The sequence below is a fragment of the Apium graveolens genome, unplaced genomic scaffold (assembly GCF_009905375.1).
Source record: "Apium graveolens cultivar Ventura unplaced genomic scaffold, ASM990537v1 ctg44, whole genome shotgun sequence".
NCBI classification, from domain to species: Eukaryota; Viridiplantae; Streptophyta; class Magnoliopsida; order Apiales; family Apiaceae; genus Apium; species Apium graveolens.
The window spans coordinates 4,373-29,491 of NW_027418524.1; the positions used below are offsets into that span (position 1 = coordinate 4,373).

General features: G+C 33.6%; 1 protein-coding gene across 1 annotated transcript; it reads left to right on the plus strand.

The window, feature by feature from the left end:
- Positions 1 to 14,824: 14,824 nt before the first annotated feature.
- Positions 14,825 to 15,450, plus strand: LOC141701800 (uncharacterized). The gene is made up of 2 exons (XM_074505432.1): positions 14,825 to 15,108; positions 15,243 to 15,450. The coding sequence occupies exons 1-2, from the start codon at positions 14,825 to 14,827 to the stop codon at positions 15,448 to 15,450; spliced, it is 492 nt and encodes a 163-aa protein (XP_074361533.1).
- Positions 15,451 to 25,119: the final 9,669 nt, after the last annotated feature.

The window sequence follows — 25,119 nt, forward strand, 5'->3', positions numbered from 1 at the left end:
AAATCATTTTCATCAGTAATGGTTTATCCCTGTTTCTCCGTGTGAATTTCTGGTTGAGCTCACATTATTTTAATCTCACCCGGTGCTTTCCAGTACAGTATTAAAAATTGCTCAATATCATTTATGCTAGTTTACATTTGTACGATTCTATTAGAAGTGATTTAACAATCCTTTTAAATAAGGGCACTTGTTCACGTAAAGAAAGTGGTAGAAGTTTAAATGTTATACAACTTAAGAAGAGGAAAATAAATATATTTGTATAACTACTTTTTAATAAATTCATTTAATTAAAGATTTTATCAAAGCATTTAGATTAATAAATATATAATTAAAATGAATTATAAATAATTTAATCAAATTAGAATTTGAAATTAATAAAGCAAACAATTTCTAGAATTTAAAAACAATTCAGTTTAATTATTAAAAAATTAAACTATTAAATAAAATATTAGATTTAAAAAAAATTTCTTGAATTTTTAATAAATCAGAAATCAAAAACAATTTTTAGGAAAAAGTCTTTGGTTCTTGTGGATCAAAAGAGGTCGACTCTAGGTCGAAAATCGGAACAACTCTGGGTCACGAAGAACATAAGACACTCTGGTAAAACTACAGATTTTGGCGAGTCTCCCATTGTGATGAAAATAACTCTGTTTGAATGATTTTTCAGTTGGGTTTGTTCAAAATTAAAACAACTAATATTAATTTATAACATCACTAAACAATCAACCGATCGTAATTTCCGATCAAAAATTCGAACATCACGTTTGATTTTCGGCCAAACTCAACGCGACGAAAAAACTGAACCAACCTTGACGAATCATAGCTCAAATCTAAGCTTATAAATTACTCAATCCTACATAGCAATCAACATGAACATACTATAAAAAATGACACCAAAAAATCAAATAAAAAATCATGATATAGCCCTCGACTATGATCAACATAACCCGTAATTAAACAATGAAATTAAGCACATAATTGAACTGGAAATTACTAAATCAATCTAAATATAACATAAAACAAATGAACAATTGATAAAAATGAATCCCTCAAATTTGAACAAGAAGCCTAAAATCGGGTTTATAAAGTTATTACCCTTCGGAAGAAATTGATGGGCTAAACAGGAAAGTATGATTAGGATTCGATTTGTGTACTCAAATACTGAAATTGGAGTTCTACATCACCTTCAAATTTGATTTTGAATCTCACTTAAGCTCAAGAACAATAGAAACTGATTTTAGGGGATTTCCTTATTTTTAAAACAATTTTTTTTCCTATTTTCAAAAATATATATGAATCTTAATTAATTAAAAACTATTTATATTTACATATAATAGTCCTAAAAATATTTGGGGTCTAACTATACCACTTAATAAAAATATTTAGCCCAAAATTAACTAAGGGGAATAATTAATTCTCAAATAATTATAGAAATTATGTCAAAGTTCCTAAAAAATTATGAATTTTCAAAATATGCAATAATATAAATTTGGAATTCCCATGATTTTATAAACATAAAACTACAAATTTTGTGGGATTTGACGTGTCGGTTCGGTTCCGGTCTGATAACTTTTAAGAACTCAAAATATTTTATGAATTTAAAATAAACTCTGATTTTTTTATAAAATATGCTAATACACGCAAAATGATGCAGGTCCATGTTAACATAATTAATTTCTGATAGAAATTAAGCGCATTTTGACACGTAACAAATAACCGAAAAATAACAATATTTGAAAATGTTAACATGTATCTAAATAATTCAAATAGTGACTAATCTGGGCACACATTACATACCATTTTTTAAATTATGAAAAACGGTTATTTTAGAATTTATATAATTCAATGACTCTTTGAGAAAAAAGAGAATTACACGAATTTTTTTAGTAAGGTAAAAAGATAAAGATATATTCTCTGCTTTACATTTAAGTTTGTCTTGTAGAATAATTATCAACCAAATCTTTATATAAACAAAATAATTTTAAAATATTAACATGTATTTATTCTTCATAAATTTTATAATTTTTTCATGAAAAAGAAAACCATAAATGCATATTATCATTCCAATCAATTTCAGAATATTTCTTGCAATGCACTTCAATACATCAGAAATTTGCCAAAAGGAACATCGATTCCATAGCCGTTTGGAAGAAAACCCTAAAGAAAAGCCCTAAAATTTTGGTAGCATGTGGTAAATGTTTCACCACTGTTTAATTTTGAAAATCTGTATTTTTCAAGCATATAAATCAAGTTGTTCAAGTCTATTATCTTAAGAATTTTTTATATGAAATAAATTGGATTATCAGTCTCATGAAAGTACATAGTTACTCGTAATAAATCAACCCATATATAAAATGATATATGATAAGTAATATTTATAACCAGAATAACATATAGAAAATTTTGATTAATATTATAAATTAGTATAATACTGCACAATACTAGGACTCTTTTTCCTACCATGAATTCTAATTTAAAGATACACACTAACCGTTAACAAACATAAGGAAGATGTCCACAACATATTCTACACATAATCAAAGTTTTTACTTAATAAATATATTTTAAAAATCATAATCTAGACCGTGACGAGCAACTAGAGTCTATGTATAGTCTAGAACTTTATCAGAGTCTATATATGAGAGTAAACTCATCTGAGTAGAAAAAAATATTTAATGTAAACTAAAAAAGATCAGATAAAGTAGAAGGAAAGACATCTAGGGAGCTATGAATAGAAGTTGGAAATAGTCGGGTATTTCAAGTAATTTATAGAACTTATTGTTTAATAGAAAAAAGTTATAATAAATATTGTTAGTTAACACTCTCTGTTTTTCATTATATTATTTTCCAAACTTATTCTAAATTCTGATTTATTTAGTTTACATAGAGTAGCTATCGATGTTTGTTCCATCCTTCATAGAGTTTGTAATCCTAATTTATATTTGTGTTAATTACAATTCGAAGAATTAAGAAGAAAAAACAAATATGAACATTAATTCTTATATTCATCCTTTCTTGTACAAGTAATTTTACTAATTCTGCACAAATATCACAATAATATAATAGTCATGATAAAAATATTTATTTTACCTATTACTCGGCCACCTACCCTAACTCACCCACAAAAGTGATAATCTATAAAGATATTTTATTCAAAATAATAAAATAAAGATGCTCTCGATATTAAATTTTGAAAATAAGATGGTTGTGTCCGAACTTGGAATGATGGAATAAATTATGGACTTAGGAGCTCCCATGAAAACTAATAAAATTTTAAGATAGTTGTCGTTATTTGAGTGTGTGCGTGTATAGATATATCCGATACAATTGTCGATTATTTGTGTGTGCATATTCATACGAACACACCCACATACATATATATATATATTAAATTTTATTTTTTACTATTATTTGTGTATTTGTGCATCTTGATCCTGACTACTTAATTTTTTTACATGTTTGTATTTAGTGTTTAGATTGGTTGTAATGATTTACTAAGTGTACTTGATCACCTTGTTTTAACCTTGACCAATTCATTTTCGTTCAAAAGGCATGCGACAAAAATAAAAATACTATATTTGTCATTAAAGCTCTTGCAAATCAGAAATATCCAATTGTCAAATTTGTTGAGGACACACAACGAGATTTGTACATTACACTATCTAACCTCCCGATATTTCCCAATAAATTTGTAGATGAATTTTCTTTGTATAAATTGAATTTTTCAAAAAATTTGAGTGTAAGTTGGCTCAAATTGGTAGATGAATTTTCTTTGTATAAATTGAATTTTTCAAAAAGTTTGAGTGTAAGTTGGTTCAAATTGGATGAAGTGATATAGTGAAGATCAATGAACCTACATGTTACAGCCTTACAATGAGTTTTTAAGTTTATTAACGGTTAATAATGAAACCATTTTTTATTACAGATCAGAAACGTCCAACATGATGTATAAAATATCTGCTTTAGCAAACATATTCAACTTTTGACCGGAAATTACGCGACTGTCTATATGGAAGGATTCTAGAGTTGTGATACTTTGAGGAAGTCAACAAGTACTATACAAATCAATATTTCAGTTGTTGGTTATTTTGTGTATATTGTAGATTTTCATCTAGTAAACGGTACAAATTCCTAAATATTCGAATTTTATTAGAATTATATGTGTTCATACGTCTTGACCTTGACGGCCTATTTTTTGCGGTTTTTATATGACACAAGATAAAATATGAGTTGGTAAATTTTCATTGGCTTCTACTTATTAATTACAATGAACCCCGTGCATATACAAAAAAAAAACTCCGTAATAATTTGGGCATACATTACACAGACCCTATTTATGCCCTTGTTCGAATTATATGTTCAATTTTTTAGTAATGATTCAGTAATTGTTGAATTTATGAGAATTTGATTATTCGATATGGATTGGGGTGTAATACAGAGATGAGAAATACTGAAAAGGTGTATATATTTGCTTAAGACTACTCTATCATAGACACATGAAAAAAGGTACACATCTACCTATGCCTATCCTATCGTAAACACAAGAAATAAAAAAGGATGATAAGACCAATAAAACCAAACATAAGAATTTTACTTGACAATCCAATACCATCACATCAGAGAACATAAAACGTGTGAGAGAGTCTCTATCAAACAAAGTGAAACCAACATAAAAACCCCAACCAAAATAATTTTTTTAATGTTTAGGAACAAGGAACAAATTGAAAATCACAATCGTGATTTAAACTATATGACATGGATTGGGTTAATATATGATGATTTATGTAATTTTTAATTAGGTCATATAACAAGACATTGGTGCATTGATTTTATGATAATAGTTAAAATATGAACAAAAGATCTATAGTTTGAGATGCTATATTATGGTAATTTTTTAGCTAACTAACTCTGGACAAGTTAACGACCAAAACACAACTGATGCACACAACAAAATACAATCGTAGCTTGTGTATGAAGATCATTACTAACATCACAATTGTAAGAATTAGGACGTGGAGAGGAATTTAGGAGAACAAGAAATTAACAACTAGTAAGTGTATCAGATATTTTAATAAGTAAGACAAATTGATAACAATTGAAGTCATGATGGAAGATGAGATTGTTGCAGATACCAAACCGAATTCACTTTAATTGTTCTTGGATGTCTCTGGGGTTGTGTTCAATATATTTGTCGGTTCCTTTTCAGTCTGCGTTGCATTGGGACCTGACTACTGGTTTATCTTATGTAATCTGTTCCTTATTATTGAATTAAAAATTTTAGACACAAGAATTGCGTTGGCTGGTTTTTCGTATAAAGAGGATGATAATTTGGGTATAAGTTGTCTTCGTAAAAGATATCATTAAAAAGTGGCAATAATTATAGTAAGGAGCTCGTCATATACAATTGATGAATTGAAATATATTTTCCGTTTCCATTGAGTAAATTTCAATTTATAATTTTGGTACAATATAGTAAGATAAGTCATTTGACGACTATACTGCACAATTGTATTTTTAAAATGAACAAGATTCCTCTGTTCGCACCAATTACCGTGGAAGAATTGGATTACTGCTTACCTGCACCAAAAATTACTAGTGAACATACTAGTGAAGCCTTGGACGATAGATTGGTCCAAGTGCCGGAAGGATACTGATGGGGAGATTTTAATCCATCCAAGAATTAGGTGTCTAGGTGTCTTGGCTTGAGAAGGATCTATGGATGCCCTTTGGTATTTGTAATTGGTAGAGGAAGCCCTTTGAACATTTTTAACCAAAATAATGTAACTGGAATGTACAAAGAGATCCATAGCCATCAAACTTATAATATGCGGCATTATTGTGCAAAACTAATATTTCGAATAATGTAGATTTTATGGAAAATATAAGGCTCTAAGTGAATAAAATCATTGGCCAACGTACATTTCAAATTGTATGATCAAATCTATGTTAGCTAAGTTTTTAGTATTTTTATTTATCATTGTGGTACTATCAATATATTTATTTAAGGTAAGTGCGATATGAATAAAATGAGGATCTAAGGTGTCTTCTCGAAACTATCACGCATACTATTTATATATTTGCATTAAGCAACACACACTATTTTATGCATCATGCACTAATACTGGATATGGAAACTGCCTTTCACGCTATTTGGTAAATTTTTGACTTTAGGGATATGGGTTGGGCTATAAGTCATTTAGTTTTTGATCTTAGTGATTTTTTTTGTTTAGACGAATGGTTTCTGATTTTTCAAATGCAAAGCTTTCACAAATATATATGCAGTTCAAGTATACCACGTGCATGACAATTATACAACATTAAGTTGTTGTTAATTATGATGGTTATTTTAGAATTTAAATAATACATGACTCTTTAAGAAAAAAAGAGAATTACACGAAAAGTATTTTGGTAAATTAACAAGATATAGAAATATTCCCTGATTATATTTACGCTTATAATTGTAGAATAATTATCAGCCAATCTTTATGTAAACAGAGTAAATTGAAAATATTAATATGTATTTATTCTTCATAAATCTTATGATTTTTCTATCAAAAAAGAAAAAGATTAAATGGTGCATATTCTCATTCTAATCATTTCAAAATATTTCTTAAAATGTCCGGTTCACTACATTAGATATTTACCCAAGAACAACCACAAGATTTAACACAGCCGTGAGAGCAAAACCACACCAAAAAAACCCCTAACAAATTTGAATAGATGCGGCCTCTCCGAAAGGTGCGACTGGCGGTCAAATACACCCTATATATTCACACCAAGTCTCTGCTGTAGATGAGCGCTCTTGTCTATGTTGGTTCTTACTGGTACAAACTCTTCACATTTCCTCTTCAAATTAGTCTCTAAACATTTTGTTTCTGTTTCCTCTCAAGTTCCTCTCTCTTGCTCCCACATTTAATCACCTATATACACCTGTAATTCTTTTTAAGTCATGGCAATGGAGACTGAGTTTGAATTCTATGAATTGAAGCATAGGTTTGCCTTGTACGATCCAGCTTCGTATTCGATGAAAATATTAGCGACCAGCATTTTAATCTTTACCATACCATCGACCAGACATTTTTTATAGGCTAGTCCGTAAACTTGGTCGTAACGTTGATGAATCTATGTTTGTGGTGGCATTTTTAATCTGGCTGGAAAGAATCTGGTATAGCACGAATGCTATCCACAGAGTAATTTCTTGGCCATTTCATTTGATTAACCAACTTGCAAATGAGATTGCTAGTTTTTTTATGTGGATGGAGAACAAGGACGTAGGTCAAGAGTTGTTTGATCCTCGTTTGCTTTAGATGTTATGCTCTCATGAAATCAACGTGCTCTACTTTCGGGAGAAACGGAGTAAGGTCATGAGAGTGTCAGGAATATAGTCTCTGAAGTTTGTGTGAGGGCGTTTAGAGATATACTGACAAGTGATAGTCAGTTTGTAGATGTTCATGGAGATAGGATTGAAATTCGATGGCTCGATAGATAATATTATATTCTAACTGTCAAGGCAAATGGGACAGTCTCTTATGCAAATGGGACAGTCCCTTTACAATGAGACAATGAATGGGACAGTCTCAATTAACTGCAGAAAGTAAAATGCTGAAATAAGAAATGCGGAATGCTGAAAACTGAAAGTAAAAATACCAGAAGTTTTCACTTGGTTCGGCCCCTACACCTAGTCTATGGCCTACATCCAAGTCCCCATGCCAACTAGCATAGAGAATTTATTATATCCACTTAAAACAAAGTACTTACAAACTTTCCTTGATTACAAACTTGGCCCACTTGAAAGAAACCTTTTCCTAGCACACAGCTACCTAGCACAAAGCTACTTGGCCTTCCTGTTGTAATCAATCTCCCACAACCCGGGACAAGTGATATAATACACGATTCAAATACAATAATATAATGTGAAAGTTTACAACTCAACTAAGCTTCTTGTTTGACTGGATATTCAAGAGATATAAAACAAGAATGGTGTTTCGGATTATAAAGATAGAACATGGAATCATTAGGTGTACTCTGAAAATATGAGATGTGTCTTCTTCTTAAATAGAATATTCAAGAGAATGGAATAAGAAGAGTTTTTCAGAGAATAAAGATAGAATATGGAATAACCACTCTTATTGAATCTGAAAAACAAGATGTGTATTTATACACACAAATCTAACGGGTTTGATTTTCAAAACAAAGAAGAGATATTGTTTGAAAATATTTGAATAAGTCTTTCTAAAACAACCTGTTAGTTGGTTGTAAAAGATAAACCTTAGAAACGATAAGATTATAATAGTTCAAATAGGTTTATCAAGATAGAGTTTGTTTTGAAGAGAAACTTGTTTACCCAGTCAAATAGAATTATACCAAACCCTATCACTTACAACAACTAAGTCCCATAATCTGCATTCTCTATGTACATCTTGAATTAGGTCATCATTAGAAATCTGCAAATCAACATTCTCCCCCTTTTATGATGATGACAAAGAGAAAAATTTCCCCCTATCAAAAACACTTTAAGCTCTGTTCAAGATGTTAGTAACAACAAAATAGCATATGTAGATTATATCTTTATGCAACAGATATAATAATAAGTATAAAATCAAATAAATCAGTATATAATCAAACTCTCAAAATCGAAAAACAACTCTTTCTCCCCTCAACATCATAAAAGGGACAAAAGAATTAATCACACAAGGAGCACATACCAAGTTCTCGACGCATCGAACAAAATCTATCTTCAGCTAAAGGCTTAGTGAAGATATCTGCACGCTGTTTCTCAGTAGATATATAAATAAGCTCGATATTACCTTTAGAAATATTATCTCGTAGAAAATGGTGACGAACATCAATATGCTTAGTACGAGAATGCATGACAGGATTTTTAGTGATATTAATTGCAGAGGTATTATCACAATAAATAGGAATATTTGAATAAGAAATACCAAAATCCAGCAATGTTTGTTGCATCCACAAAATTTGAGCACAACAACTTCCAGCTGCAATGTACTCTCCTTCACCTGTAGAAAGAGCTACTGAAGTTTGCTTTTTACTATGCCATGCAACTAAACAATCTCCTAAAAATTCACAAGCACCACTTGTGCTTTTTCTATCAACATGTGACCCTGCATAGTCAGCATCTGAAAAGCCGATTAAGTCAAAGGAAGAGGATCTTGGATAAAATAATCCCAAGTCACTCGTACCTTTCAAATATTTAAAAATACGTTTAACGGCATTCAAATGAGATTCTTTAGATTGAGATTGAAAACAAGCACACAAGCATACACTATACATAATGTCAGGTCGTGAGGCAGTTAAATATCACAATGAGCCAATCATACCTCGAAATTTAGTGACATCTACAGGTGTACCTTGTTCATCCTTTGTAAGCTTAACTGAAGTACTCATCGGAGTTGATTTAGGTGTGACATAATCAAGTGCAAACCTTTTGAGTAAATCCTTTATGTACTTGCCTTGGTGAATAAATATTCCTGCATTAGACTGATTAATTTGCAAACCTAGGAAGTACTGCAATTCACCCATTAAACTCATATTGAATTCCTTATGCATGCAATCAGAAAACCACTTACACATAGTTTCGTTAGAAGATCCAAATACTATATCATCAACATAAACTTGAACCAAAAGAAAGTTATCACGTTTATGGAAAATAAAGAGAGTTGGATCGAGTGTACCACGAATGAAACCATTGTTCACAAGAAACTGACTGAGACGCTCGTACCAACAGTGAGGGGACTGTCTCAATCCATAGACAGATTTCTTGAGCTTGTAAACATAGTTAGGGTACTTCTCATGAACAAAGCCTGGAGGCTGCTTCACGTAGACTTCTTCCTTAAGATAGCCATTTAGAAATGCGCTTTTGACATCCATCTGATAGAGCTTGAACTTCTTGTGAGCCGCAAAAGCCATTAAGATTCAAATAGCTTCTAAACGAGCTACTGGAGCATATGTCTCATCGTAATCGTTTCCTTCCTGCTGGTTGTATCCCTCAGCAACCAAATGAGCTTTATTTCGAATAATGTTGCCATCTTCATCCTTCTTATTCTTGAAAACCCAACGAGTACCAATGATCTTGGCATCCTGAGGAGGTAGGACGAGTTCCCAAACATCACAACGCTCGAACTGGTTCAATTCCTCCTGCATTGCAACAGACCAGTGTTCGTCTGCAACTGCTTCTTGAGTGTTTTTTGGTTCGAATTCAGCAACAAAAGCACAGAATGCACATAGATTATGAAGTCTGCTTCGAGTAGAAATCCCTTGATCTAAATCAGTAAGAAGATTATCTGGTGGATGATTCTTCATAGTCCTAGAAGACTTAGGAAGTTGAATATTACTCATCTCTTCCTCATTAGAATTGTCTTCCTGGAAATGAATGGGAGTTGTCTCATTCAAAAGAGACTGCCTCATTTCCGCTTGTGAAGATTTACCAGGAGGAGTAACAGAATTCACATTTGAAACACTATCGGGCGTCTTTGGAGAGCCAGAAGATTCATCTGAAGCTTGAGTAGATCCTGAAGAATTGTCAAAAGACTGAGATGGACCTGGAGAGTCTTGACTGTTTGACTTGTCAGAATGAGACTAACTCTTTTCAGAATGAGACTGTCTCATTTGGGAATGAGACGATAGATCCGCAGTGTCTTCATCAATTTGAGATATATTCCTTGAGGATTCATTGAACGCAATATTGATGGATTCTTCTACTTTGTTCTTGACAGAATTATAAACGCGATAAGCTTTGCTTGTAGTAGAATATCCCAAGAAGATTCCTTCCGTAGATTTTGCATCGAACTTACCTCGATTATTTTGAGTATCTAAAATAAAACACTTGGAACCAAATACTCGAAAATAACTAATGTTAGGAGTCCTTTTCTTAAGCAATTCATATGGAGTTTTAAGCAAAATAGGACGAATAAGTACTCTATTTAAAACATAAGAGGAAGTGTGTACCGCTTCAGCCCAAAATTTTCTTGGAAGCTTACACTCATGCAGTAGAGTTTTGGCAGCTTCCTGTAAAGTCCCGTTCTTGCGTTCTACTTCTCCGTTTTGCTGAGGAGTTTGAGGAGCTGAGAATTCATGAGTGATTCCTCTCGATTTGCAGAGGGTTATGAAATCCTTCTCGAATTCACCTCCATGATCACTACGAATAGTCTTGAGCTTAAATGAATACTTAGTCTCAAGGTTAGTAATAAGATCCTTAAACTCAACAAAAGCTTCATCCTTAGTTCGTAAAAATAATACCCAAGTTAAACGAGAATAATCATCAACTATAACAAATGCATAATTCTTACCTCCCAAACTTACATACCTTTCTGGACCAAAAAGATCTAGATGAAGGAGCTGCAAAGGAACAGAAGTTGATACTTTATTCTTAGCAGTAAAGGATGTTTTCACCTGTTTTCCAAGTTGGCAAGCTGTACAAGGTTCTGTTTTCTTGTACTTCAGCTTTGGTAGACCTCGTACCAGATCATGAGAAGATATCTTCCGAAAAAGATCCATGTGAACATGACCTAGACGTTGATGCCAAAGATTCTGCTGATCTTGAACAGTAGCAAGACAAATTTCCTCCTGCTGTTCATCAAAATCTAACACGAAAATATTTCCTTTCCTTTTGGCAACTAAAGCAAACTCATTAGTCTGAGTACCAATATAACATACATCTTTATCGAACTTAACCTTATGACCAACATCAGTAAGTTGACTTACACTAATAAGATTATTTTTCAAAACCATCAACTAAAGAAACATTAGAAATAACAAACCTGTCATTACCAATGGTGTCTTTTCCAATAATTCTGACGGTGTTTGAATCTCCAAGAGTAACTAAGCCACCTTCCTTGGCAACTAGAGATAGAAACTTGGATTTATCACCTGTCATGTGACATGAACAATCACTGTCGATGATCCATTTATTTCGTGGAACATGGACCTTCAAACAGACCTGCAATAATTGCTTTATCTCTTAGGTACCCACTTAACCTTGGGTCCTGGTTGGTTAGTATCACAAATCTTATATAAATGTCTATCTGATTTCTTAATCCACATCTGGACAATATTAACAGATGTATTATCAGATTTATATCTAGTAGACGATTTATAAGATGAGTTAGAAGGGTGGCCCTTGATACCACATAATCTAGATTCAGATGTAGGGTGGCCAGCTTTGCCACAATCTCGACATTTCTCATAAGGCATCTTATATTTTATAGGAGCTCGCTTATACCCTCCTTGAAATGCACGTTTCTTGATTGATTCACATCCTAAACCTCCTTTATCAAGAGAAGATTTTTGTTCTCCAAGAAGAGCATTCAAAGTTCCTTCTCCATGGAAACATTTAGCTAAATCCTTTTCAAGCTGTTCGACTTTCTGCTTTAATTCAGGAACCAGGGGATCAGGAGCACTGTCTTCTTTAACGGTTTCTGGATCAACAGATATTGACTCTTTCTTCAAGGCTTCAAGGCATACATCTTTCATCTCAATCTCATTTTTGAGATATAGATTTTCTTCAGTAAGTTTTGAAACCCTTTCAAGCAAGGATTTGTTCTCTGCAACCAAGGCTTCTTCCTTCATGAGGTCATCCATTTCACTAAGAACTTCACTTAATGCTTGTTTTAAATAAGCATTCTTTTCTTTTAACTTCTTAACCTGGACCTGCAAATTCAACATGGATGAAGATATATTTGAATTATACTTAATATTCTGTACCTCATCATTATCACTTGAGTTGTCCTCTAGTCCAGCAAAGCAAAGTTGAGCAACTTCATCGTCTGAATCGATCTCCACATCAGATTTATCATCACTCCAGGTAATTAATGCCTTCTTTTTGTTCTTCAGCTTGTAGCAGTCCTTTTTGAAGTGCCCTTTCTTTCCACACTCAAAACAGGTATCCTTTTTTTGATTTGTTTTACTCTCCTTGCTCGGATTAGATTTGAAGTCCTTTTTTGGAAACTATGAGTTCATAGGTCATTTGGAAGCATTCCGTTTGGCAAGAAATTTATGAAACTTCTTTGTTAGAAGAGCAATCTCTTCATCAGAATCATCAGGAGACTCGTCTGCATCTGCATTAAGTGCAAGAGTTTTCTTACGAGGAGCTTCATCTTCTTCATCATATCTGCATAGCTGATTTTCGAATTCTTCCAATTCACTGAACAGTGTTAGAGTATCCATAGTCGAAAGCAGTGTTGAATCCTGCAGAATGGTAACCTTTGGAGCAAACTTCTTTGGTATTGCTCTGAGGATTTTCCTATTAATCTCAGATTGAGGAATGATCCTTTCCAGAAGTGAGATAGAGTTCATCAATGTCAGAAACCTCCCTTGAGCATCTCGCACGCTTTCATCTCTTTCCAACCTGAAACCTTCATAGTCACTCATTAGCATACTTAATTTACTTCACGTACCTTAGACGTGCCTTCGTGGCTGACTTTGATTGTATCCCAAATCTGTTTGGCAATAGTACATGCTGAAACTTTTCTTAATTCTGTAGCTACCAAGCCATTGATAAGTGAGTTCATAGCTTTAGCATTGGAATTCATTGCATTCACTTCTTCGGGAGAAAGATCCTTGAGAGATTTTGGCTTCCCTTCTTTTATCGGAATTATGAAACCATTTTCTACAGGATCCCATTCGAATGCGTCACGCTGGAAAAAGATCTTCATCCGAAACTTCCATTCATTGTAGTTTTCAGCACCATGAAGCAGTGGTGGATAATTGTTTGAATACCTATCTGGTTGAGCCATGGATCGCTAGCAAAATAAACACTAAAAAGAGAATTAAATGCACCTGCTCTTATACCAAATGAAATTCTATGGCTCGATAGATAATATTATATTCTAACTGTCAAGGTAAATGGGACAGTCTCTTATGCAAATGGGACAGTCCCTTTACAAATGAGACAATGAACGGGACAGTCTCAATTAACTGCAGAAAGTAAAATGCAGAAATAAGAAATGCAGAATGCTGAAAACTGAAAAGTAAAAACACCAGAAGTTTTCACTTGGTTCGGCCCCTACACCTAGTCTATGGCCTACATCCAAGTCCCCATGCCAACTAGCATAGAGAATGTATTATATCCACTTAAAACAAAGTACTTACAAACTTTCCTTGATTACAAACTTGGCTCACTTGAAAGAAACCTTTCCCTAGCACACAGCTACCTAACACAAAGCTACTTGGCCTTCCTGTTGTAATCAACCTCCCACAACCCGGGACAAGTGATATAATACATGATTCAAATACAATAATGTAATGTGAAAGTTTACAACTCAACTAAGCTTCTTGTTTGACTGGATATTCAAGAGATATAAAACAAGAATGGTGTTTCAGATTATAAAGATAGAACATGGAATCATTAGGTGTAATCTGAGAATATGAGATGTGTCTTCTTCTTAAATAGAATATTCAAGAGAATGGAATAAGAAGAGTTTTTTAGAGAATAAAGATAGAACGTGGAATAAGCACTCTTATTGAATCTGAAAAATAAGATGTGTATTTATACACACAAATCTAACGGGTTTGATTTTCAAAACAAAGAAGAGATAAGATTGAATAATCTATTTGTTTGAAAATATTTGAATAAGTCTTTGTAAAACAACCCGTTAGTTGGTTGTAAAAGATAAACCTTAGAAAGGATAAGATTAGAATAGTTCAAAGAGGTTTATCAAGATAGAGTTTGTTTTGAAGAGAAACTTGTTTACCCAGTCAAATAGAATTACACCAAACCCAATCACTTACAACAACTAAGTCCCATAATCTGCATTCTCTATGTACATCTTGAATTAGGTCATCATAAGAAATCTGCAAATCAACAAGGATGTGGTTTGGTTGTAACACCAATCCAGTTTTTGTGCCATGTCCTCCTTTGTACCACAATGTTGTAGGTCGGTTTCCTCAACCAGGGTTAGGTGCAAACTTGGGTCCTATCCGGAATGTATTGGAAAATCCCGATGCTGATTTAAGTGAATTTTTTGGAGGAATGCAGGTGGTGGATGGTTGCGAGGATGAACCTCATGTTGCACCAGAAGATCGAACAATCTTTTTAACATTCTCCAAAGGCTACTACCTCCCTGAATCGGATATTCGAGAATTCTTCATAAGGTATAAAATTAATTTAATATGTAATATTCATCCAGATGTATGCAAATCCATAACTATACTATATATAGTGTTGAAAATTTAATTATGTGGTGAGTAAGTAAATATATGTTTACATGCCTTTCCTCTGTGTTTAGGATTTTTGGCGATTTCATTGAAGTCATCTACATGCAAGATGTGTCGAGTGATGAACAACCATTGTACGCTAGAATGGTTTGCCGTTCTTCTTCCGTCATTCCACACATTGCTCTTCCCGGAAAAAAGACCAAGTACTCCATTTATGGGAAGCAAGTCTGGGCCAAAAAGTATATCAAGAGAAGTCGCGAGTCCACTTCTGATGATTAGTAAAAAAACATCTGAACTAGCCTTTTTTTCACCTGTTTATGTTAAAGTTGGTGGCTTGTGGTAAATGTTTCACCACTTTTTAATATTGAAAACTTGTATTTTTGAAGAAGATACATCATGTTGTTCAAGTTTATTATCTTAAGAATTTTTTTCTGAAATAAATTGAATTAATCAGTCTCATGTTGAAAGTACAAAGTTACTTGTAATAGATCGAGCCATATAGAAAATGAGATATGATTAATAATATTTATAACTACAATAACATATAGAAATATTTTATTAATATTATTAATTAATATAATATTGCACCATACTACGACTCTTTTTCCGACCATGAATTCTAATTTAAAGATGCCCATGAAAGGTGAACAATCATAAAAAAGATGGCCACAACATATTCTCTACATAATCAAAATTTTTACTTAATAAATAGATTTTAAAATCATAATTTAGACAACTGACAAACAACCAGAGTCTATGTATCATATCCTAGTCTAGAACATTGTCAGAGTCTATGTATGAGAGTAAATTATCCGAGTCGCCAGATCATCCTAAGTCTATATATATCATCTAACGATAAAAATTAAGAAATTAATGATATTTTGAAGGCAAATCTTAGAGATATCCTCGAATTATTTTATGTAAACGGAAAAAAAAATCAGATAAAGTTGAAAGAAATACATCCGAGAGAGCTTTTAATAGAAGTCAGAAATAGTGCGTGATTTCATGTAATTTATCGAACTTATGGTTTAATAGAAAATAAGCTATAATAAATATTGTTAGTTAATACTTTCTGTCATTCATTGTAATATTTTTCAAATTTATTCTAAATTCTGATTTAGTTTAAATAGAATAGCTATTGATGTTTTTGCCACCTTTGATAGTTTTTTAATCCTAATTTATATAATACAAACAAGGTTAGACATTTTTTTTTATGTTTTTTACAATAATATTAGAAGACTTAAAAAGAAAAAAAGGCATGAAAGTTAGTTAACTTATGTCCATCAGTTCTTGTACAAGTAATTCTACTAATGCTGCACAAATATCCCAATAATATACAAGTCAAGATGAAAATCAGTTATCTTATCTATTACTCCGCCACACACCTCTAACTCACCCAGAATTACGATAATCTACGAAAACATTTTATTAAAAATAAAAAATAACGAAGATGCTCTTGACTACCGATAACAAATTTTGAAAATAAGATGGTTGTGTCCAAACTTGGAATGATGGAATAATGTGTGGACTTAGGAGCTCCGATGAAAAACTAGTAAAATTTTATTTTAGTTGTCCGTTATTTGATTATGTGCGTGTATAGATATATCCGATGCAATTGTCGATTATTTGTGTGTGTGCATATTCATACGAACACACACAGACACACACATATATATATATATATATATAAATTTTCAAATTTTATTTTTTACTATTATTTGTGTATTTGTGCTTATGCATCTTGACTACTTAATTTTTGTATATGTTTGTATACCGTGTTTAGTATGGTTGTAACGATTTACTAGGTGTACCTAATCACCTTGTTTTAATCTTGACTAGTTCATTTTCTTTTAAGAAGCCTGAGACAAAATAACAAAAAACTATAGATGTCATTGAAGCTCCTGCAAATCAGAAATATCCAATTGTCAAATTTGTTTTGTTGAGGACACACAACGCGATTTGTACATTACACTATCTAACCCCCCGATATTTCCCAATCTTAAAACATTTTATTGAAAGGAGCCATAATAATTGATACCCTTATTGATTCTATTCCCCAAATTCATTTGGACAGGAACACTCAAAACATAACTTTAACAACATAACTTTAGTCTTATTAATACATAAAAACATTTATCGCTTCTGAATTTAGAATTGAGAAAACTTGTCTATTTTAAAAATCTGCACATACGGACAGGTTAAAACATCTAGCTATTCTGAACATAGAATAGTGAAAGAAGTACTTGTATAATTATAAGTAATGAGTTTGATACGTAAAACATTTAACTATTTTGAAAGTAGAATTGACGAGGAATACATGCGTAAAGCTAAACATATTAACATGCAAAATATTTTTACTATTATGATATTATAATGAGGGTAAAACACTTGCCTTTGGTCCTTAAAAATTATGCGCACTCGCATTTAACACAACAATATCATTCTGACATCTCATGACATCATCATATTTTATTCCCTCAAGTCTCTTTAACTGCCGCTCATGTCGTTGCTACAAACCCAGCATGCATTACCATTCAAATATTTTCTTTTGACTTCAACGTTTGGTCATGATAGTCTAGAACGATCCGCATCTATAATTATAAGATACATCTTTAATCATCTACACGATAATTACTCGACAAACTCCTTTTCTAACATTCTATCTTCTATCCATACGATAGTCCACACATAATTAAATATTTAAGCATAAGAATCTTAAATCATGTAGGCACATAATTCAAATAACACATAAACACATAATTCAAGCAACATGTAATTCAATTTTTCAATCGATTCAGTTTGGTATGTTTAAAACTGAAATCAAGCCAAAATACGACTTTTGGTAAATACGCCACATAGAAATGTTTACAAAATAAGCGACCATTCGACACAACAGGATTTAGGTCTCGAAAGTATTTTTAATGGAAGCCGAATATTTTTCAGAGTCTAGATGCGTTCGTTTTGTACTAAACAGACAAACAGTCTATTTATTATGAATAACATAAGAATAATTCAAATAATAATACTATTAATTGATTATTTAATACCTTTATATATTTTCAAAAACTCAAAATATTTTTCAAAATATTATTTGATTTAATTATAAATAATTCGTTTACCTATTTATTAATAAAATCAATTATTTAAAAATCCAATCAACCCATTTAGATTAATAAATAATTAACTAGAATAAATTAGAAATTATTTAATCAAATTAATAAAGCAAACAATTTTTGGAATTTAAAAACAATTCAGTTTAATTATTAATAAAATTAATTGAATAAAATATTAGATTTAAAAATGACTTTCTAGAATTTTTAATAAATCATAAACCATAACCAGTTTTTAGGAAAAAGTGTTTGTTTCTTATGGATCGAAACATTGTCAACTCCGAGTCACCGAGAACACAAGACCCGCAGGTAAAACAACAGATTCTGACGAAGGTCGATAGTCCGGAGAGGCCCCAATTGGGACGAAAATAACTCGAATTCTATGATTTTTCAGTTGGGTTTCATTCTAAACTGAAAAAACTCGTATTAATTCATAACATCACTAAACGATCAACCGATCGTAATTTTCGATCAAAAATTTGAACATCACGTTCGATTTTCGGCCAAACTCGACGCGACGGAAAATCTGAACCAACCTTGACGAAAATGAAGGTTAATATGCAAGCACATGACATCTGGAAGGCAGTGGAGCTTGCAGATCCAAAGGTTGTAGCTGAGGAAAAGAAATATAGGTTGGCTTTGACAGCCATCTATCAATCCATTCCGGAGGACATCTTACTGTCAGTGGCTATTAAGAATACGACGAAAGAAACATGGGATGCCATCAAAACGATGTGCCTAGGTTCCGATCGCGTAAGACAGGCCAAGGTGCAGACCTTCAAGTCAGAGTTTGAGGTGCTTAGCATGAAGGAGACAGAAACTATCGGTGAGTTCTGTATGATGTTAAACGACCTGGTAACCAACATACGAGCGTTGGGTGAAATTGTTGAAAAAGGTTATGTGGTGAAGAAGCTGTTGAGGGCTGTACCTTCTAGGTTTCTATAAATAACCTCTGCAATGGAGCAATTTGGAAAGTTGAATGAGATGTCAATAGAGGAGGCTGTGGGATCATTAAAGGCGCATGAGGAAAAAACTCGTGGCCAAACAGAGAAGCTTGGAAATCAATTACTCTTGACTGAGGATGAGTGGGCAAAGCGAGAAACAAATGGAGGGCAACTATTGTTAACTAAGGAGGAATGGTTAAAGAGAACAAGTACAGGAGGAACTGACAGTTCACAAAACCAGAAATTTCGAGGAGGGTCTCAGGGATTCATGGTGTGAGAGAAACAAGTAAGGTAAAATGTTTTAATTGTCACAACTATGGACATTTTGCTGCAATTGTCGTAAACCACGACGAGGTTGGGAGACATATCAAGAGGTGAACTTATCACAAATCCATGATAATGAACCTGCTTTGCTTATGGTGAAACAAGAAAAAGTGGAAGAGCGAACACTCTTGTTGAATGAGAAAGATGTTCGACCAAAGTTAAGCAAAGATTCTGAGATGCAAACTGAATCTAACTTGTTTTATTTGGATAACGGAGCTAGTAACCATATGACGGGGTTACGATCGAAATTCAAGGAGTTGGATGGTTCATTGGTTCATATTAAAAGGAAAGGCTGCTCATGAAGGTTAGAAGATCTGCAAATCGGCTTTACACGATTATAATGGAATCAAGCAAAGGTAGTTGCATGCTGTCAAAATTGAAAGATCCACAGTGGTTATGGCACTTACGTCTTGGCCATATGAATTTTCAGGCAATCAAACTAATGTCTAAAAATAACATGGCTTATGGGATACCTAAATTATTGAATCCAAAGGAGATGTGTACCGGCTGTTTGATGTCGAAGCAGGCAAGGGGATTGTTTCCGAGCAAGGAAAACTTTTCATGAAAAGAAACCATTGGAATTGATCCATGGAGATCTTTGTGGACCAATTACTCCAGCCACATTGGGAGGTAACAAATATTTTCTACTTCTTGTTAATGATTTTAGTAGAATGATGTGGACCTATATGCTAAGAAGCAAAGACAAAGTCTTAGAAGCGTTCAAAAAATTTAGAGTGATGATTGAGAAAGAAAAGGAAAACAAGATCAAGGTGCTAAGAACCGATAGAGGAGCGCAATTTTGCTCTATACAATTCAAATAATTTTGTGAGGACATGGGCATTATACGATATTTTACTGCACCCTACACACCCCAACAAAATGGGGTTGTAGAGCGCAGAAATCGAACCGTTGTAGCTATGGCACGCAGTTTTTTAAAGGAGATGAGACTGCCTTTAACATTGTGGGGGGAAGCTGTAAGGCACACGATATATGTGCTGAACAAATTACCTACAAGAGCTCTGACAGGGAAAACTCCTCGCGAAGCATGGACAGGAGAGAAGCCTGATGTGTCATACATTCAAGTTTTTGGGTGTGTCGCTCATATGAAAGTACAAATTGGGCATACAACGAAATTAGAGGACCGAAGTAAAATGGTTATTTACCTTGGTAGAGAACCCAGGACTAAGGCTTCACGGTTGTATGATCCAATTAGTGGAAAAATACTAGTGAGACGTGATGTTGTGTTCGAAGAAAATAGAGTTTGGCAGTGGGAAAATAAAGGAAAAGAAGGTGAACAACTGGGTGGAACCTTTTCGGTGGCTGTTGAAAATGTAACAGGGGTTACCGAAGAATTAAGTGAAGTCTCAAGCTTCTCTGGTAATGGCACAGTAGGGAATGGTGCCAGCATCTCTAGTAACGAAACGGAGGGGAACGGTGAAAGTGGTGCAACAATGAGTAACAATCCATCAAGTATCAGTCCATTAAACTCAAATACTGATGAAATTAGTACACCATCAGGTGACAGCAATCAACCCATTAAATTTCATTTACTTGATGAGATTTATAATGAAACACATGAAATTGACCTCGAAGATGATCTATTGTTGCTGGGAATTGAAGAACCTACAGATTACCAACAAGCAGCGAAAGATAAAGTATGGGAGTTGGCAATGAAGTACGAGATTGATGCTATTGAAAAAATAAGACATGGGAGCTAGTGGAATTTTCACCAGGACAAAAGCCAATTAGTTTGAAGTGGGTGTATAAAATTAAGCGGAACACAAAGGGTGAAATCGTGAAGTACAAAGCGAGGGTGGTCGCAAAGGGGTATGCTCAACGGCAGGGAGTAGATTTTGACGAAGTTTTCGCACCAGTAACTAGGCTGGAAAGAGTAAGGCTTCTACTAGCTTTAACATCAAAGAATGGTTGGGTAGTAGATCATTTAGATGTCAAGTCTGCTTTCCTCAATGGCGAATTGGAGGAGACGGTGTATGTGACACAACCAGAAGGGTTCATTAAAGAAGGAAAAGAGCAGATGGTGTATAGACCGGTGAAAGCTCTGTACGGCTTAAGACAAGCAGCGAGAGCATGGTACTCAAAACTCAGCAAGGTTCTCGAGAGAATGGGTTTTGTTAAATGCCCATAAGAGCACGCTGTTTATACAAAATGTGAAGGAGAGGAGGTGCTACTTATTGGTGTATACGTAGATGATATCATGGTCACGGGAACTAGCATCGAGATGTAAACAAGTTTAAACAGCAGATGGGTGAGATATTTGATATGAGTGATCTTGGAAGTCTATCTCATTACTTGGGCATAGAAGTAATTCAATAGGAGGGATTCACGAAGCTAAAGCAAATATCATATGCTCAGAGATTGCTCGAGAAATTTGGACTGAAGGATTGCAATTCTGCTAAATTTCCTATGGAACCAAAGGTATAGATTGATAATGATGAGAATGGAAAGCCAGTTAATTCTACGAAATTGAAAATCATGGTAGGAGGTTTGAGGTATCTGGTTCATACTCGCCCCGATATAGCTTTTTCAGTAGGTGTTGTAAGTTGCTTTATGGAGAGGCCGACTATTCTTGATCTCAATGCAGCTAAATGCATCCTAAGATATATCACAGGTACACTGGAGTATGGTCTGATTTATGCAAAGGGGACAGGTAAGTACTTTTTTTCTGGATACTTAGACAGTGACATGGGTAACAATGTGGTGGATCGAAGGAGTACAGGTGGGATGGCTTTCTTTTTAAATAAAAGTCTGATTACATGGGTATCCCAGAAGCAAAGATGTGTTGCTTTGTCCTCCTGTGAAGCCGAATTCATGGCTGCTACTGCAGCAACATGTCAAGGAGTGTGGTTACGAAATCTATTAACACAAATAACTGACATGAAGCCTGGAGCTGTGGTGATCTACATTGACAACCGATCAGCAATAGACTTAGCTAAAAATCCTGTGTTTCACGGATGTAGTAAACACATTGATATACGATATCATTTTATTCGGGAATGCGTAGAGCGTGGTGAAATTATTGTGAAGCATGTTCGAAGTGAGGAGCAATGAGCATATGTGCTAACTAAACCTATGACAACGATAAAGTGCGAAAGGATGCGTGAATTACTTGGAATCAGAAACTTACAGAAATGAGTTTAGATTACGGGGAGATTTGTTCGAAATAATCTAAACTCTATATGGTTTATTTGTTTATTTGCATTGGTGTCTGGCAAACGTATTTTTCTGTGTTTTGAATAAGTCACAGTTTATTTAGCTATTTTGTAGGAGCAGTTGAGTAAGTGTAGGTGGTGGAGTACTGATATGAGTTGTTCCTGTTTTATAGGAGTAGTAGTTCTTTTTTCATTATATATATGCATCGAGTCTGTAGTATTAACTTAACTTTTATTATTATCAAAGTTCAACAACAAGTTTATCTCTGCAAATACTCGTGTGTATTGTTCAGATATCTGGGTATAGTGTGTGCATAGTGTGTGTGTTTATACTGTTAATCTACATCTTCTTCCTATTTTTTCTAAATTATAGTTTACCTTATCCTAATGCCTTACTATTGCTTGTTCCACTATTTTGATAATTATTTTCTTCTATCTTTTTGATGTATTATTCAATCACCACGCTAATTATAGTGATCGCATAGATTGAATGGATTTTGGGGTATTAATTTCTTCTACTATTAGATGATTGCTCTAAAAGTTGAGACTTTTGGAGAAACACATTATTGTTTGTGTGGTGAACTTCTATTAGGAGTGTCCTGTTGAAACTTGGAAATCATTTTCATCAGTAATGGTTTATCCCTGTTTCTCCGGGTTGATCTCACATTATTGTAATCTCACCTGGTGCTTTCCAGTACAGTATTAAAAATTGCTCAATATCATTTATGCTAGTGTTACATTTGTACATTCTATTAGAAGTGATTTAACAATCCTTTTAAATAAAGGCACTTGTTTAGGTAAAGAAAATGGTAGAAGTTTAAATGCTATACAACTTAAGAAGAGGAAAATAAATATATTTTGTATAACTATTTTTTAATAAATTCATTTAATTAAAGATTTTATCAAAGCATTTAGATTAATAAATATATAATTAAACCAAATTATAAATAATTTAATCAAATTACAATTTGAAATTAATAAAGCATTTATGGTAGTGTGGATTCTTGACAAGTGGATCATCAAGACATATGACCGGAGATAGAGCCCTGCTATCAAATGTGATTGAGAAAGCTGGCCCCCTGGTTACCTTTGGAGATAACAGCAAAGGTTTATCTAAGGGATATGGCTGTTTGCAAGCTGGATATGTTATCAGTGAAATTTTGTATATTGTGCTAGGTTATTATCAGGAAGCAGTATCTAACATATAGCACAAGTGACGAGACTTGAGAATATTATGACATATCAGGCACCTGATGCACATTACACTTGGAATTGGACTCTAGTAAGATGTGTACAAGTGTACTCCTGATTGGTGAGTTAAAAGAGGAAGTCAGTGCACCACAATTCATGGACTTTGCAGCTGCAGATCTATTGGACTATGCAATCTCTTCTTCACAATCTCACTTCAGGTTGGTATGAACTAGTATACTGCTCAAGCAATCGTCAAGGACATGGTATGGCACTCTAACAGAAGTTATAATTTTATATGAATAAGTAGAGTCGTCATATTAGTAACTATCTTATCACTAGGCACAATCATATTGTTTTATATGTGCAGTGGTATATTGATTATGCAACATAACAAGTGATTTGTAAGCTTTTGACATGAATGAGAATTACTTAGACCTTACCCTAAGTGATCAATGTTTTATCAAAAACTCATTCATATTGAAAAACAAAATCAAACTTCTTTCTACATTAGTGATTTCTTATTTCATGTAAAATCTTTTGAAATCACTATTGTAAATCATTTTCTCTCTATTACCATATGTTCTGTGTTACAGGTTCAGTCTCCAATGGCTTTCTTTCATTGACAGTCATGAGGTTGAAAACCCACAACATCTATCCCAGACTGTAAAGACAAACACAAAAACAGAACCAACCAACACTCTCTTACCACTAAATGTAGTATGAATGAGCGTGAGGGAGATAGTGCCTTAGTGCACCACATAAGGAAGGTTCTGTAGTCAACCCAGTAGCTCTGTCTCCTACATAGATGAGTAGTATTTAAACCGAGACAACTGCTAGCCCCCATACATCTTCTCAAAAAGATGTAATGGCTGACAAAGGCACAAAAACAGTTACTAGATTCATTCTCTCAACAGGGTGCGTCTATTGAATTTTGCCTGTCGGCCAAGGTATCCGATGTAGTGTCACCACTTCAAACATAATTAATTCTTGATGCACAAGGAGAGGTTACACACACAAAGGATGAGTTGACGGAAACAAGAGTTTCGACCATTTTAAGGTCAGATTCGATTGTTCAAGGTTCGTTAGTGGACCAATTGCCTTTACAGGTGTTAGGAGAGGATACTGATCCAAAAGCCATATGTCAGTGGTCAGTGTCTACCTCCCCAGGCTTAAATCCCCTGGATGCATCTGCGGATAGTGGATCTAACA

Bases quoted from the DNA above. Each gene is read 5' to 3' on its own strand.
- LOC141701800 (XM_074505432.1), top strand. From the start codon at position 14,825: ATGTGGTTTGGTTGTAACACCAATCCAGTTTTTGTGCCATGTCCTCCT. The intron at 15,109-15,242 runs GTATAAAATTAA...CTCTGTGTTTAG, and splicing joins ATTCGAGAATTCTTCATAAG to GATTTTTGGCGATTTCATTG.